This window comes from Eutrigla gurnardus (assembly GCF_963514095.1).
Source record: "Eutrigla gurnardus genome assembly, chromosome: 1".
Lineage (NCBI taxonomy): Eukaryota > Metazoa > Chordata > Actinopteri > Perciformes > Triglidae > Eutrigla > Eutrigla gurnardus.
In genome coordinates, this window is record NC_139915.1 from 7,849,458 (window position 1) to 7,866,255 (window position 16,798).

The following is a 16,798-nucleotide window of genomic DNA, read 5'->3' on the forward strand; positions in this document are numbered from 1 at the left end:
GTAGTCAGTAGACCATACAAGATTTATCACATGTCTACATTCAATGACAGGATTCTTTCAGTAAAAGGCAATTACATCCATATGTACAACATTTAATTTCCTCCCTGGGTGAAGGTTATGCCCTGTGAGCCCTGGATTAACATACTTAAAATACTTAAACATACTTAACATACATTAAAGTGTGGATTTTGTTTAGACAGAGATTTGTATGTATTAATGTTCACCTCCCTCCTCAGCTCACACCCAGAGGTTGTTGAAACTGCAGTCCATCCTTCGACGGGCCCCCAGCTACCGCACACTGGAGCTGCAGCTCATTGAGTGGCAGGAGAGAGAACTCTTTGAGTATTTTGTGGTTGTTTCTCTAAAAAAGAAACCCAGCAAAAACTCCTACTCCCCAGAGGTCACCTACCAGTTCCCCAAGGTAAAAGCCTGACAGTCGTAACTGAATCCATCCCTTAAGTGTTTTAGCTCTGAAAGTACTGCATACGTCACTGTGTCACTGGCTTCCAAAGCGTACAATAGGTAAGAGCCACATTATTATCATTGTTTAATATTGTTTTAAATACACTGGCTGTAGTGTGTTCATGGGACTGCGGAGGATGGGAATAAAACCTCTTTAACAGTTTATTAGCTTAAACATCTCTGGTGTAGAGTGGGAAGGGGTTAGCTTTAAAGCAAAATATAGTACATTTATAATTAAATAACAACAACAAGTCTAAGAACAAGAGCTTTTAGTGATAAATTAGTTAATATTAAATTGGAATAAAAATAATCATGTGAGCTCTTCACACTTTTTACAGGTGATTTGGCAAGGAATATATGTCATATCATAGAGCCTGGAGTGTCCTGGAAGGCTGTTTACAGTTAAAAATAATCAGGATCTGTGGCAGGGCTGTGTTTTTAGATATGCAAAGATATATTTTAAAGTTATTTAAAATTTGGTTTTGGCAGAGGTGTACCTCTCACAAGGGACACTCCCTCTGTTGTTGGGACAATAAGGACTGCAGGGGACAAAGGTTCAACCCTGTACGGGATAAACGCTGGTCTTTTATCGGTCGCACTGACATCCACGGGGCTCTTCATAATGGAGGACACCGTTATTTGAAGGAGAATGATGTGACTGAACTGTCCTCTCCTCTCACAGCTAGAGAGACCCACCAAGCAAATGAGGGAGGCCGAGCAGAGACTCAAAGCCATTCCTCAGTTCTGTTTCCCAGATGCAAAGGACTGGACTCCTGTGTCTGAGTATGCCAGGTATGTCTGATAATCCTCCTAATTCAGTTTCATTTCTACTAACTGGTATATCAAAGGGATGTGTCATTGCAGTTGCAGGAAGTTGTGGGGTTTGTGAGATGGGGGAAAAAAATCCAAATCAAAGCAGCAGAAGCCAATATGTGTTTCTTTTGTACACTCATCTACATGTGTGTCATTGTGTTGATTATCATTTGTTTTGTGCTACAGTGAGACCTTCTCCTTCATGTTGACTGGAGAGGACGGCAGCAGGAGGTTCGGGTACTGCAGACGCCTGCTGGTAAGCCACCGTTCAGCCCCTCATCCTGTGCTCCCTGTTCACACCCTGCCGGGCCCTGTTTGTTTTCACAGACCTTTTTATATGTGAACATGTGATGTGGTTGTCCTGTGGGGCCGCTGGTGTGTTACATGACCATCCACTGGAGAGCAGGAGACACCAAAAAAAAAACTATAAAAAACTAAAAAATGGTCATGACAGAAATGCTTTTTTAAAAGGGCAAGTTTCTACAAAATGCATGCCAGTGGTTTAGTATTAAATATGTTTTTAATAATTGATTCAATCATATATGTATCTTAAAATGAACAAACCATCTTAATACTGAAAACATTAAGTCATGGTCATACAGTGCATTATAATAATTTATGGTAAGAACCAAGTTAGGACTGACTCATTGAATGTAATGAGAGTTTCTCAGGAGAGGCGAAACAAAGAGAAACCATGAAAAATCCTAACTTTGTCATCGTGGAGCGTTTCCTCCTCATAATGAGGCTCGAGAGCGCTTTGATGTGTTCCCTTCTGCTGCGCTCCCCGTTTAGCTTGCGGACAGAGAGTATGACTTTGTGGGATTCTGTCAATGTGGTGGTGATTTTGTTTGCCGTTTTGGTATTTCTGTGTGTGTTTACAGTACGACAGTGTGTATGTTTTCATAAGTTTTACTGGCAGTGTCTTTACGACCGTGTATGTTCTGGATGACAGCCGGTTGCTTTGTGAATTCTTTGACCGGACAAAAAAAAATGTTTTTGAACTCGATCCGGTCTCTTGATCTGACATCGATCTTGACAGAAGCAGATTTTAATGAAGGTAGAGGAAGAGGTGAGCTGCTCTCCTCCAGCAACTTTGTTTCTTCCCTGCTGTCCGACCAGCCGTTGGCAGTAACAGAGCATTCCTGAGGACTTGAATCAAGCTCCACATAGTTGATTTAATCATCCATTTGAAAAAGCGGAGGAGAAACAAGAGGAGAAAATTGTATACCTAATATGGGCAAGCGGATTGGCGGTTGTTGAGTGCTTGTGTTCATTTGTGTCTGTGTGTTCGAGTGTCTGGGGTCTAGAAGCACATGATGGTCTATGAGTGTACAGAGGAAGGTAGATATGATCAGCAGGAGCAGATAAAACCACCTGTGTTTAGGAAGTCGGTATCCACATAAAAGACTCTCGCCTCAGATCACAGCCTTGATTTGAAGACATCAGCTACACTCTTTAAACTACTTACCTACATATGATGTTATCATGGTCTACAGGTCATGGTTATAGTATCATCTATATTCAACAGACATTTAAGAAAAAAAGTGACCCTTTCTAACTTTCCTGCTCTGGTTCTTTAAGAAAACTTTAACTTCAAGTTCAGTTTAGAATTATTCAGCCTGTGAAAAGAGTTTCTGAAGCCTGAAAATAAAACAGTCTTTAATCTCTTGTCTCTTGTTAGTCTTGTAAGTCAAACTTCAAATGTGTTTTAGACCATTTTCAGAAGGTTTGTGAACTTTTCTCGTCATCAAGTCTATAACAACGGTGTTCAATGAGCCTCTGTTGCTTTCTGTTACAGCCCAATGGGAAAGGAGCTCGCCTTCCAGAGGTGTACTGTGTCATCAGCAGACTGGGCTGTTTTGACTTGTTTTCCACGGTGAGTTCAGTCAGACACACACACACACACACACACACCCTTACTGCAGACAGGCAGCAACACCATGTTGGCTGTCTGTGGTGTTGTAGCTGTGGTTAACCCGTCTCACAGCTGAAATAAATGACTTTCAGCAGACCTTCTGCTGAACGCCTGGTCTTTGGTAAATCTTATTCCACTCTGTTTTTACTTCCTGATATCCCAGAGTAATTGTTTCCTTCACGTTTGTGTCAGTGGTGCTAACACAGAGCAGAGCTGTCATTCTGTTTGACTTTTCCAGGCTTATCTGATTACTTATTAATTCAGTGTGAGTAGGTCCAGACTGCTGAAACATAGTTGCGACCATATGACATTAAAACGAAACACCATGGTATGTTTTGATTATTTAATACAAATAATGAGCTGTGATTAAACGCAATAGGAAGACTTTGCAAAACATTGGAAATCTGAAATCTGTATTTAGTAGTTGACTTAAAGCAGAATAACTGTGCAAATGGAAGTAGATGGATTTTAGCATTTAATTATTAATGATTTCATTTGTGAGCAACATATATACCAGCGACAGAGTTTGTCTAGTTTTCATAATGTGATATTTTAGGATACAACATATGAAGAGAATCCCTCAAATGTCTCCATGAAACCTGAGATGAAAATGAAAGGAATCTAAGTGCTTTCATGGCAAATTGGAAAGAAGGCCAGTGACAGACAGACAGACACACAGGCAGGCAGGCAGACAGACAGACACACAGGCAGGCAGGCAGGCAGGCAGACAGGCAGACAGACAGACAGACAGACAGACAGACAGACAGACAGACAGACGGACGGATTGGACAATAGATATCGTATGACCTTGAAATCAAGCAATTCTCCAATCAGCTTTGCAGTCAGCAGGCAGCTTGGACCAAAACAGGCAGACAGGCACACTGGGTGGAAATTTCCAATCACACAGACATGGAAAGAAATCCGCTTGCTATGAAACGGCAAATGAATACTTTGTTGCTACTGCTCAAACTCATAACAATATGTTTCCATTAATTGTCGCCATGGTCAACAACCTTGACGGTGCACTTTTTTTTATGCCTTACTTGGCTGTTTATTCAACGGGGATGAAAGCCGTGGCTCTTTTCATATGAACAGATTTCCAGAAGGTTTGGGTATTGTTGAACTATGTTGAGGAAACTCTGCTCTCCAATATTCAGATCCTGGACGAGGTGGAACGGCGGCGAGGTGTCTCCGCAGCCCTGGTCTACCCCTTCATGAGGAGCCTGATGGAGTCGCCCTTCCCTGCACCAGGGAAAATTATTAAAGTGAAGACCTTTCTGCCCGGTGCAGGAAATGAGGTCAGAACTACTACTTGCACTACTTTAATTTTAGTGTGAAAACTGCTTCGATAATTAGAACCATTAGAACTTAAATTTAAATTTTGTTCGTGGTCATTCAGGTCATCGAGCTGAGGCGGCCCACCGACTCCAGACTGGAGCATGTAGACTTTGACAGTCTGTTCAGTTGCCTCGGTGTGCGGCAGGTGATACGAGTCTTTGCCTCACTGCTGCTGGAGCGCCGAGTCATCTTTGTGGCTGATAAACTCAGGTGAGGCTTCGAGTTAGTCTGAGTCCCTCTGGAATACTATTTAAATGTACAAAAGACATTTAATTTGCTTCCTTGTCCTGCGTTACAAATATTGTGTTTAATGAACAGAATCCAATGCCATGGAATAGACATTTCCGACATTTGTGGTGTAATATTTGATTGTCCTGGGCCCTCATTTATCAACAGTGCGTAGAAAAGGTTCTAAATGTTGACTTACGAATTAAATTTAGGATGTGCGTAAGTACAAAAAAAATCTATATTTATCCAACATTCACACACTGGTCGTACGCACACCAGCGTTGATCAATCCGACATGTTCTCAACCACCATGCTCCTGCACATTTGGGGTCGTTTGCATCCAGAATCGCCCCCAACTGATGTGATGTGAACAGAAATGGCTTTCGTTTGTTGTTTCGCAATGCTTTCTATTTGCAGTTCTCCTATTCTACCACTAGATGCTGTGCATAAGCATGGTCAGAGCTGAACTTATATTTACGCACATTTCTAAGCAAAAGTTCAAGTTGATAAATTCCACATTTTGCGTAGGAATGATCGTACGCACCCATTACACACAGAACTGTGCGTACTCGCGGTTGATGAATGAGGGCCCAGGCCTTTCTGATGAAAGATAATGTCTCTGGACCTCTACGGATCTGTCCTGGCACACTGTTGTAGATTTCCATGGCTGCAGCCCTGGTCATCCAAAACTAAGTAATACCCCTTCCAAAAACTGTTCACAGACTGCCAGCTTGTTTCCATTTAGACAAATCCTGGCTTGATTTTGACAGAATTGCTCTAACCTTTCAACACATGGATACATAATAGTAGCATAATGCTGTGGTTTTGTCAGCTGGGTCTTTGCAGATACACCCTGTTATGAACAATTTGATTACAATGTATTGATTAGTATCAGAAAGTCAGGCGACAGGTCAGTTCGCTGCCAGTTTGGCAGTTTACGAGAAGTAAAGTGGGTCACACCGATGAGGAGAAGAGGGTTGGGCTGATAAGTCTCTGAGGACTCGGTGTCCCAGTCTGTCCTCTTGTTGCAGAAAGGAGAGGAGGAGATTTGAGTGGAGAAGTAATCTCTCCATGTATCAAAGCCCAGTTTAAACAAACATCAGTGGGGGCAGTGACTGTGAGGAAAAGGAATGCACTTCCTGTGTGCGCGACTCTGCCCTCTGTGATCTGTGGCTCGACTGTCACAGTTTGACTTATGATGCCACGTTCACTCCCCGTGCATGAGCTATGGCATTCTCTGTGTCCCTGGAGAAAATCATTCCAAGTTCCTCATTACAAGAGGTGATAACATCGAGTTATTGGGTGGGAATCGGGAGGTAACTCGCGATACAGTATTATCATGATCTATTGCCCGAGACAGTGATGGTAAACTACACAGTCATTCATGATGCGATGCAAGATCTGCGGAGCTGAAGAGATAAACATTCTTCTAGAAGGGTGACGTAGCTATTTTTTAAAAACATGGTTAAGTCACATAGTACGTCGCTATCTGCAACTGTTGCATTCGCAGCAATGTAGATTTGTTTGTGGTTTCCAGGCGATGAATCCTAATGACTTTTGTGACTTTTCTTCTGCTGCCACTTTGACATTGATATTTATATCTTATATATTATGAATTAATTGTCCAAAAAATTGTAATAACTTTTTTCAACGTTTCTCTCGAACCATCATCCAGTCAGAATTTCAATTCAAACTAATGACACTTCAATCAAACAAAGCTGTATTTTGTTAAGCGTTAATTAGCTATAGTTAGCATGCTAACACACTAAACTAAGAACATTGTACCTGCTAAGCATCAGCATGTTTCAAATTCAAATTACTGTGAAGCAGCAGTTAAAATGTTTGCAATGAAGGACGGATACATAATGTAAATATGACAAATTCAGTTTTCAGAAAACTGAAATAACAACAAAAAAGACAATAACCAATAGGAGTTTTATAATTTGTGTCGTAATTTTGTGGTTTTTCTTACCATTTATAGTATGGAGTACACGTGTGTCAGTGATGTCAGCTTGTACTTGGATTTAAATGTGCACACATGCATACATGGGGAGCTCCTGTGTCTTGGTTTCTTTTGAAAACAGTAACGGGGCCTCTCTGCAGCATTAATGACTTCGATGATAAAAGGGCTGCTCCCTCTGGGGCTCTGGTACATAATCCATTCCCAAAATACCTCGCCAGCAGAACATGATGTATGCTTCTTTGCCTTGAAATGTACATCCAATACAAGCAGGAAGTGAGAGGAAAAGCCATGTTAGGCAGCAGTTTTCTGTGGGGTTTTCTATTGAGCGTTTCGTCTGTGTGTTACATTCACTTAACTCTCGTAATATTACACCGAAACCTTCCTGTTGTTTTTTCCAGAGAGGTTGTATGTTGACTCTGCATGAAAGGCTGCACAGACAATTTCTTTTCCATCTGATGCCTGTAATAACAAGTCGGATGCCTAATCAGATGAATTCATCATCAGCTACATCACTCTGTAATTGCTTAACTTGATTGACCTGCAGATGCTGAAGGAGTTTTGTCAGCGCTGCAGACTTATGTCAACAACCAACCCCCCCGTCCTCAGGCTAGAGTTGAGGACGGTTACCAATGTGCATGTCTGGATTTATCTCTTGGCATGGAAGTGAAATACTTCTAGTTTATTACTGCATACTGGATTTAAGTCACTTTCCCCGATATGACTCCATTGTTAAATTGATTAAATCCCACCCTCTTCCCTTCACTTTCGGAAGAAATGCCATACTCAAACCTAAAGTATGAAATCATATTCGATGGCAATGATGTCCTGTTACAGGAGGTAAAAATATTACGTAATGATTAAGGTAGCGCGAGTAAGACGTGTAATGAAAGATGAGAAGTCTATGTTGAGAACTAAAGAGGGAAAGAGTAAAATGAGAGGAACCGGACACTCCACTTTTTCCCTTCATGCTGTTTATTTTGGTCCCCATCTGTGCTAAAGGCTCAAAGCTGGCATTTAACCTGCATGATAAAAATTACAATGTGAAATATCTCATGTATGTTGCCGTTTTGGTGTCCTCTTTTTATTTCGGGAATAAAACAGCAGTCTGAAAGTGAGTTGAAGGTCTGTAGAGCATCAACACATTTTGTAGCTGCAGCATTATGGTCAGTGGGGTCTGCGATGGTCACACAGGTAGAATTATTGCCACCACTGCTGGCACTTTCCTAATCAACGACAACACACGCATTTCATTTAATCCTGCACTTTTCACAACACGCTCTGCGGAGCTGGCACAAATCCAAAACCACTTTTAACAACTTAACCGGTTTGCCATGTGGTATTTAATTCTGAGATGGAGTGAAATCTACACACTGTAAACATGCGAAATGTTTCTGTTTTTCAAAGAGTCGAGAAAGACTTGGCCATTACCAGAGCCTGACCAGCTGATTTTTACATCAGTGTCATTCCTGTGAATGTTTACACCCACACGTAGACACTCACACACACACACACACACACACACACACACACACACACACACACACACACACACATGTGGACACTCGTATACACAAACACCTGCACACATCCATCTGCTCTCTCAACAACGCCGAACCAACTCAGACTTATGGTTTAAATAAGAACACGTATAGAGTTTCCCATCGGGAATCCATTTCTCATTGTAAAATGGCTTCTGCTGTTGCCTTCTGTGGAGCAGGAGAGGAGAGACTGGGAGCCGGTAGCTGGAGATCCTTAAAGACAGGAAGTGAGGGAAAACCATTTGGGGAGTAAGGGAGCGTAGAACATTCTGCTAGCGGATAAAAATACACTCTGTACAGCTTGTCATAGGACTTCTATAAGCCTATATGTACTCTGCTGCCTCTTTATATGAGTTCTGTGTATTATTTTGAGCTTGGAACGAGCTTTAACATTGAAGAATGGTTTTGCAGAGCTTTGCTGAACAGCTGGTGTCTGACAGCTGCAGTTCAGTCTGGCCTCTTTGTCCTCCGTCTATGGAATCAGTCTTAGCCATGCCAGGACTGGTAGACACAGTGCAGTGCTTTAGTAGAGCTGTGGAGCATGTGGTGATACGGGCTTTTGTCTCCCTCTCTCTGTCTTGGACGCTGAAATTTTTCCCTCCTCCTCTGGGCTTCACAGTCTAAGCCTCTGGATCCCACGTTTCCTGGAGGATCTGCCAGTTCAGCCTCACACACACTAAACCAGGCCTGGCAGACCAACGAGAGCTAATATGTCAGGATTAGCTCCCAAACCTCAACACACAACCGCTCTGTGCAGACCTCACCTCTGAGAAAATGCTTCTTCTCTCTCTTTTCCTGAGAGTGGAATCGTGAATTAATGACTTTTAAATGCATAATCAAATTGAAATTAATCAAATTAATATTTGACTCTTACTTTATACTTGCGTCGTCTTATTTTCCAACCAACCCACATATGTTGTTGCTTAAGAATCAGTAAAAACTTGGCTGTGCCCTTTCAGAGGTTATTGCACCCTGGAAAGTGAATAAAAATGCAATACTGGGCAGCAAGAGAACTCATATTGCCCTCCTAATATATGTATACGAGGGCACCAAAATACACAAGAGTGTCCAAATCCATGCTAGAAGTTCTGGGAGGTTGTATTTGAGCTAAATGCTAACAGCAACATGCTAACATCTTCACATTGACAATGCTATCTCAGTCTTAGCATTAGCAGCTGAGGCTGATGGGAATGTAACTAATGCAGTATTTGGTCTAAAACCAAAGTACTGAACAACATTCTATGAAAATCCATCTAATAGTTGTTAAATGATTTTAGTCTGGAGCAAAGAAGCGGACCGACTGACCAACCGACAGACCGACATTCATCCCTAGAGCTCCTCCTCTTGCATGGCTAAAAACCACCATAAAACATAATCCAATACGACCACATTGCAACAGCTGTACTTAACTACTCATACAAAACCTAAAATAATAAAGCATCATCAAATTCAGAAGAGAAAAGAATTGGTCGAAAATATCCCTCGGCTGACGCGGTCTAATTAAAATCACTGACTCAGGATGTTTCATGTTTCTTATTTATTATTCTCACCTGTTAGTGGACAAGGAGACCAGAGAACATTTTCTTCTTTTGTTACGGCCCATGTGTGGTCTCCGAGGGTCTGGACTGTTGGTCTGAATATAACGGGAATGTCCCTCTCTCTTTCCAGCGTTGAGTGGCAACCTCTCATAGTGCAGCATATTTTCATTGCAAGTTCATCTGCTCCCAAGAGTGTGTGGTGGGGGAATGAGTGTAATTGATCCTTTTGGTATCAGTGGTGTGTAGGGCTGCATGTAGCCTGTGGCGAAGGCTTTCTGAGATCTGTGCCCCATCACTCCCTGTTGGAACTCGTCAAGCCCAGGAGACGGGATCTGTTAGGAATTACCGAGCCCTCCTCAGGCAAATGGAAATCAGACGGCCAAGGCAAAGCTGCAAGTTCATGGTATGAGCGATCTGGAAAAGGCCTGGAAGGACTGAACGCTGTGGTTATTGTTGCCTTTGGATTTTCACTGGTGTAATTCTCTTTAACCCTGTCAAGAAAACACATTTTAATCTTGGCAAGTTGACTCATGGGAAGTTGAGATGAAAAAATGACTCATGGGAAGTTAAGATGAAAAGGCCCGTGGCAAAACATGTAGCCCGAATGAATGGAGCGGAAACGTTTGTGGGAGTTTTGTCGTTTATCTCCGCAGCATTGATTAGGGATCTCTGTTCTCCGTATGTTCTCTGAAACTGTGAATGAGGTCGCATGAAAGGGAGTGACTCCTGTTTACTTGGATGTTCTGTCTGCGGTCGATGACAGCGGCCACGTAATACATGGCTCATTAACCGTGTATATAGCTCAAGTGGGGGTGCGTGTGCAAACCATGTTTGATCCCTGGCCTTGCTCTTGATCCATACTGATGTAGTGCTCCACTGTGTGTGTCTGTGTGTGTGTGTGTGTGTGTGTGTGTGTGTGTGTGTGTGTGTGTGTGTGTGTGTGTGTGTGTGTGTGTGTGTGTGTGTGTGTGTGTGTGTGTGTGTGTTTGATTGGACCCACAGTTTATTTTCACTCCCTTTGTGTACATGGACTGGACAGTATGTAGAGGACAGAGGGGAGGAGGGTCAGCCACTGTCAACAAGCGACGGATCGTGAGAAAGACGGGCTGCTATTTGCGATCTCCATTTTTATACCACAGCTGTCGGAGTTAAACCGGATTGGTGCTTTTTTCGGTATTGCGTCAACAGCCCTCCAGCTTAACTATAGCAACATGTCAGAGTCACGCCAGCCCTGCAGACAATACAGGAATGTCACAATAATGCATTTTATTGGGCTCACCCTCCTTCATTGTGGTTTGTAGTAGATGGTGTGAACCTCTCAGAGGGAGATGTGCAATAGATCAAGGCATTCATTTGTCCAGAAGTCTATAATCTGATGTCTTTTAGAGGATTCTTTGTCAACGAACAGCCTGTCACATCCTGCTGTCTTTCCGATGAGCTGCAGGAGGTGTCAAAGCTGAAGTACATGCATTCAGATATATAACAGTAACTGTTTCAGGGTAAAGAGGATCAAGTTATTTAACATGGGAAGAGAGATTAGTGATGGAAATACACTGTGTGCTCTTAGAGTTCAATGCTTTGAACATTCTCAAGGAGTGATATTATATGTTTAACATCAGTCAGTGGTATTTTAATGAAAATGTTGTTTCCATATAAACCACCACTCCCCTTTCAGTCTGGAAAAAAAGGTTTTTCAGAGTGAAACATCTGCTCTATTTTGATGGTGTTCGGTTTAATCTGGTGTGGCCTCAGCAAAGCGTTGTTGTTGTTGTCTGAGTGTGAAGGTGATTGATGGTGTGGGCCTCTTTTTGTCTCCCCTCATCAGCACCCTGTCCAGCTGCATGCATGCAGTGGTGGCGCTGCTCTACCCCTTCTCCTGGCAGCACACCTTCATCCCCGTGCTGCCGGGGTCCATGCTGGACATCGTGTGCTGTCCCACTCCATTCCTGGTGGGGCTGCTGTCCAGCTCTCTGCCCAAGCTCAAGGAGTTGCCCGTGGAAGAGGTGAGTACATTATATCTGCATTTTCTCCTTATTTTCTCAATGTCTTCTACATTCTTCGGATGTCCCTGGTAGATGTTGTGTCATCACTGTCTTGGCTGAGCACAACAATACTTCCAACCACATTAAGACCAAACCCTTTCACATTACACGATTTATCCATGCAACTTATAAAAAAAAAAGGCAGTTTAATCGATGAATGAAAATATTGGGTATTTGCAGTTATAAAACAAATCTCTCTGTGAAAGAATCTGCTCTGATTTCAAGTAGTTCTGGTAGGACAGCTGGTACTGAGCCAGTGTCAGTGCAGCACCAGCTAAAGATCACTGACCTCCTTTTTTTCTAGTTTTGGCTCAGAATAAATATTTTGGTAAAAGAAGCCCACTTATCCATTGTCCTCAATTATTATACAGGTGTGGTCCTGGAAATGTTGAAATGTTTTCTCAGCTTTTTAGTTCTCAGAAAGAGAGGTGTCACAGTTAACACCGACCTGTTTACAACATATGCTGCTATCACTCTCGCTGAATAACTCAGTTTCTAAAAATACCCTTCTATAAGAAATGAGTTTTTTTATCAGATTTATCAGAACAAATGTAATTTCCTGTGCAGGTGGAATAAGAAGTCCTACTAAAGGAAGCCTTTAACTCGTTCTGTAGAATGAAATGCTCTTCTTTTCCTTTTCTCAGGCTTTAATGGTCGACCTGGGAACTGACCGATTCATACGACAGGTAAGTCTATGAGAAGAAAAAAAACTGACCTTTATGCAAGACTGTGTAACTTTTGTTGAACTGTGGCCACCAGTGGCAGTTGCAAAATAAGACCAAATTCCATCTTTTCTTCATTTTTTTGAGTGACCTCTGGAATATCCTCAGTTTGGGATCTACCAAGGATCTTTCATGCATTTGCATGCATCCCTCTTTCTAATAAGGGCAAACATGCAGGAAAACACAAACGACTTATCATCTTAAGTACCACTCTTATGGGCCGACAAGCCCATAGGGAAATATCTGTTTAATTCTCATTTTATTTTTGTAATAATCTTTGAAATGCTGCTAAAAGTAAAGCTAGCAAACGCCATTGTAAGTTACTGGTCATACGAGAAAAAGTACGCCTGCAACAAAGCCCCTGTGTGCTTTTCATTTCTTGTGAATTCAACTTGAGTTTTTTTCTTCTTTCGAACGTCACATGGTCTCTCTTTTAAATAGGGTTGTAAAACATGCGGTTCTCTGTTGTTGTTCATCACTGACTGCAGTGTTTTCCTTTTTTATAGATGGATGACGAGGCCTCGTTGTTGCCACGGAAACTTCAGGCAGCTCTTGAGCAAGCGCTGGAGCAGAGGAATGACATCATCAGTCAGGACTCTGACAGCGAGTCAGATGAAGGTGAATAAGAGACAAATCATCACTTCCGACCAAGACGAATGTTTTCCTCGTTAATTAGAGCAACAGTTTCTGTGGCGGGACGTGTTCAGTCCAAGTCTGTGTGAAACTCTGACGTCTTCCGTACCGACTCCTCGTCAAAGTGAGTCACAGCGGCTCACCGTCATTGAAGTGACATAATATGCTGTTTCTGATGATGAGAGATTCGCATTGAGCTGCTGCCAAGCTGCACTCGTTTTCTACGTGTTCCGTAACCGGTTTATTACTCTACAAATCATATGGTGGCAAAACAACAATGAAACCTCCGTGAGCTGCACAATCGTGAGAAAACAAATACGATTTTCAATCGCTATCAACTCCCATTGTGAGTTTCAGTGAATGCATTCAAGGCTGTGTGAGGGTTTAACCTCCGGGGATCAACCCGAGACTGGATGAAATATGGATGTATGAAATATTGTTTCTAAAGAGCCATTGTGAATTTCAAAATGGGTAGCTGTGGCTGTCACTATGTTGGCACTGACGACACAGCCTGACTGTCATAATGGGCAAAGAGGTGAATGATTGGTGGAGATGAGGCGAGCCAGCAGAGCAGACTGCTCACAGCTAGCAACCTGGTACGGCACTCAACTGTCACACAAAGCAGCCTTGCCCTCAATGATGCCAAACTTTAAGCCTTAATATGATTTAAATAGGTGAGTTATATTAAAATGTAGCCCTCGTACTGTTGTCCTGAGTGGAGATATTGGCTATTGGACCAGCAGTTTATTGTACCAGGCTGTAAACATGTTCATGTCTGCTGTAAAGTTGGGTATTTTAAGGCGTCTATGGAGATTCACTTACTTTTGGAGTCAGCCTCCAGTGGCCTTTTCAGGAACTGCAGTGTTTGGCATGGATTCATTTTTAAGTACTGGAGGTTTGCCGCTTTGCATCAACAATGACTGTATTTTAATACAAATAATTAAAAAAAAATCATATTTAAAGTGTCCAATGACCGAAGAATAGAAGTATTATTATTTCTTATTTTGTGGTTAATTAGATTCAGGCTCATATGACCAAACATCATACGATTTGTCCCTGAATCTTCACACCATTAACAACAGCAATGAGCCAAACTACGTATTCATTATATCTTTTATAACTTTTAATCTCACTGCTACTTAAAGAACTATCTGACTATTTCTTGTCAAACATGCCATAATGTGTTTATTCATGTTTTTTTTCTTACTTACTAACTGACCTGTACTGTGATGAATCCCTTTTGTGTCTACAGAGTATAACTCCTTGAACAGCCTCGTGTCAGAGGCCTTCATCCGCTTCTTCCTAGAGACCATCGGCCATTACTCCCTGTTTATCACCCAGAATGAGCGCGGAGAGCGTGTTTTCCAAAGAGAGGCCTTCCGCAAGTCTGTGGCGTCCAAAAGCATCCGTCGTTTCCTGGGCGTCTTCATGGAGTCTCAGATGTTTGCGGGGTTCATTCAGGATCGGGAGCTGAGGAAGACCCGGGCTAAAGGTAGACTGTCCCGTTTCCACGCCTATGCACGTTTCTCTCAGGATTTCCAGCCCTGCGCTGACTACAGTACTAACTGTGTGGGAGAGGTCACTGCAGTTACACTGATCTCTAGTGGCTGAAAGTTATCATCAGCATGTTTTCTCACCACACCACTCTGCTCCCTGGAAAACCAAAGGAAGAGTTACTTCCTGGAATACTGAGACTATTTATTCCTAATCTCTTGTATTGTCCCATTGGCAGGTCTGTTTGAGCAAAGGGTGGATCAGTATCTGGAGGAGCTGCCAGACACAGAGCAAAGTGGAGTCAACAAGTTTCTGAAAGGCCTTGGTGAGTCCTGAAGCAGACTACACTCAGATTACAGAGGTTTGACATTTTTGAAGCAGTTTTTAACTCTCACACCACAAGATAAGATCACACACCACTCTTTGTGAGGACTGCTATCCTGACAGAGGGCGCTATAAACAAACTTTTCCAACTTTCCGTTGCTGCAACTCAATTTCTCGGTCCAGATTCAGTATTTAACGTTATGTAATCATCAAGGAAAGTCTGTTGATGGTTCAAAATAAGGTCACAGATGTGTGGTGTGCAGAAGTTTGACACTTGAACTGCTGAAATCTCCATTTTTAGGTGTGTAATGCCACATCCAACCAGCATATTGTGTATTTTGTATTTAAATTATTAAATGTATGTCTTAAAATATGTCTTCAGGGGATATTTAACTTTTTTTTTTATCAGGAAATCACACATTTGAGCAGATATTCAGATTCCTACACAGGTTGCAGACTGATGAATCAGACCAAATATCATGTAATATCCTGAAATACTGTATAACCTGAATAAAATTGATCCAGACGTTGATGCATTATTCATAATTTAATGGATTTGTTTGAACTGTTTTCAGGAAGTAAAATGAAGTTTCTCCACAAAAAGAACTGAGGGAGAAATCATCCTCCTGGCTTCAGTCACAGCAAACAACCTGAAGACCTGATGTCTCAAGTCTTTGCATTATGATGATTCTCACCCTTTTTAAAAAATATTTTTTATGTAAACATGTACATATTATCTCACTGTAAGCTGGCTGTGATACTCTTCAGTGTATGTTTATAGTACCTTTATGAGATAGCGATAGCGGGACGGTACACAGCGAGTGAGCCGTAGAGTAACCACTGATGTCCAGGTGTGCTTGGGAAGAGTGTTATCAGGATGTGTGAGTGTATGTGACCTGACATGGGCATAGATGTACAGTTCATACGTTTTCATTCTGCATTATTATGTCACCACAGTGTTGTCCTCTGTTTAAGGAGCGTAAAACCTATTTGAAAACTGTACATGCATCAAGACAATGAAGAATGATGATTGTAACTCTTCATAGAGTCTTTTGCAATCTTTTATTAAAAAAAAAAAAGTTAAAATGCTTCACATTGTACTGTTTCGAGTTAACTAACAATACACATGTCCGATATTTATGTTGTTAAATGATGGTTAAAGGTCAATCAATAGTTTCGGTTTGTTCGTATTTTTCACTTTGACACTTTACCCCTCATGTCAAGCAAAAAGTCCAATAATCAATAACAATTCAGGTGATTTCCACAGCCTTTCTTACTCCCCAAACAAGACCCCAAAGCATACAAACATCACTTTTTGAAACAGAAACATGTAATTTGTAGTTTTCCAGATGCTATAAAAAAGATCCGACACCTCAATGACAGCTTCCCCAAAGCTATGCATTCGGAGAAGCTGGTAAGATCCCAAAAGGCACCGTTAGTCTAGCACCAACTACCACATGCTGCCGATAACCTTATTATGTCTCTGCACATCACTCTGGTGGCTGTCACCGCCACGCTGTTATTAGCGCTGCTAACTGAGAGGCTCGCTGTTGATTCCAGCCGCCATATTACTTTTCCTCTGCTTGTGTCCTTTACAGCAATTAAGGGTGACATTTGACGTGAAATAACCCCGTTCTCCGTTAAGGATTAAGCGGAACACCAACCCTGTATCCCATCTCTTACACATTTCATGCTTGTCACATTTCAAGGAGAACTCTATATTCATTTTGTGAAACATTATAATTTCACCTCCTCTACATTTCACAAGGAGGTTTGGGGTTTTTACTC

General features: G+C 41.9%; 1 protein-coding gene across 2 annotated transcripts in view; it reads left to right on the forward strand.

Moving 5' to 3' along the window:
- The window catches only part of dennd2b (DENN domain containing 2B), a 42,081-nt gene extending 25,985 nt beyond the window's left edge, over positions 1–16,096 (forward strand). For both annotated transcript variants that reach the window (XM_084016043.1, XM_084016042.1), the window contains exons 9-20: positions 237–421; positions 1,145–1,254; positions 1,462–1,531; positions 3,074–3,151; positions 4,348–4,488; positions 4,590–4,738; positions 11,621–11,798; positions 12,482–12,523; positions 13,066–13,177; positions 14,445–14,684; positions 14,925–15,011; positions 15,586–16,096. In XM_084016043.1, coding sequence (XP_083872169.1) covers positions 237–421; positions 1,145–1,254; positions 1,462–1,531; positions 3,074–3,151; positions 4,348–4,488; positions 4,590–4,738; positions 11,621–11,798; positions 12,482–12,523; positions 13,066–13,177; positions 14,445–14,684; positions 14,925–15,011; positions 15,586–15,620 — 1,427 coding nt within the window. In that variant the 3' untranslated portion in view covers positions 15,621–16,096. The remainder of the gene's footprint in view (positions 1–236; positions 422–1,144; positions 1,255–1,461; positions 1,532–3,073; positions 3,152–4,347; positions 4,489–4,589; positions 4,739–11,620; positions 11,799–12,481; positions 12,524–13,065; positions 13,178–14,444; positions 14,685–14,924; positions 15,012–15,585) is intronic.
- Positions 16,097–16,798: the final 702 nt, after the last annotated feature.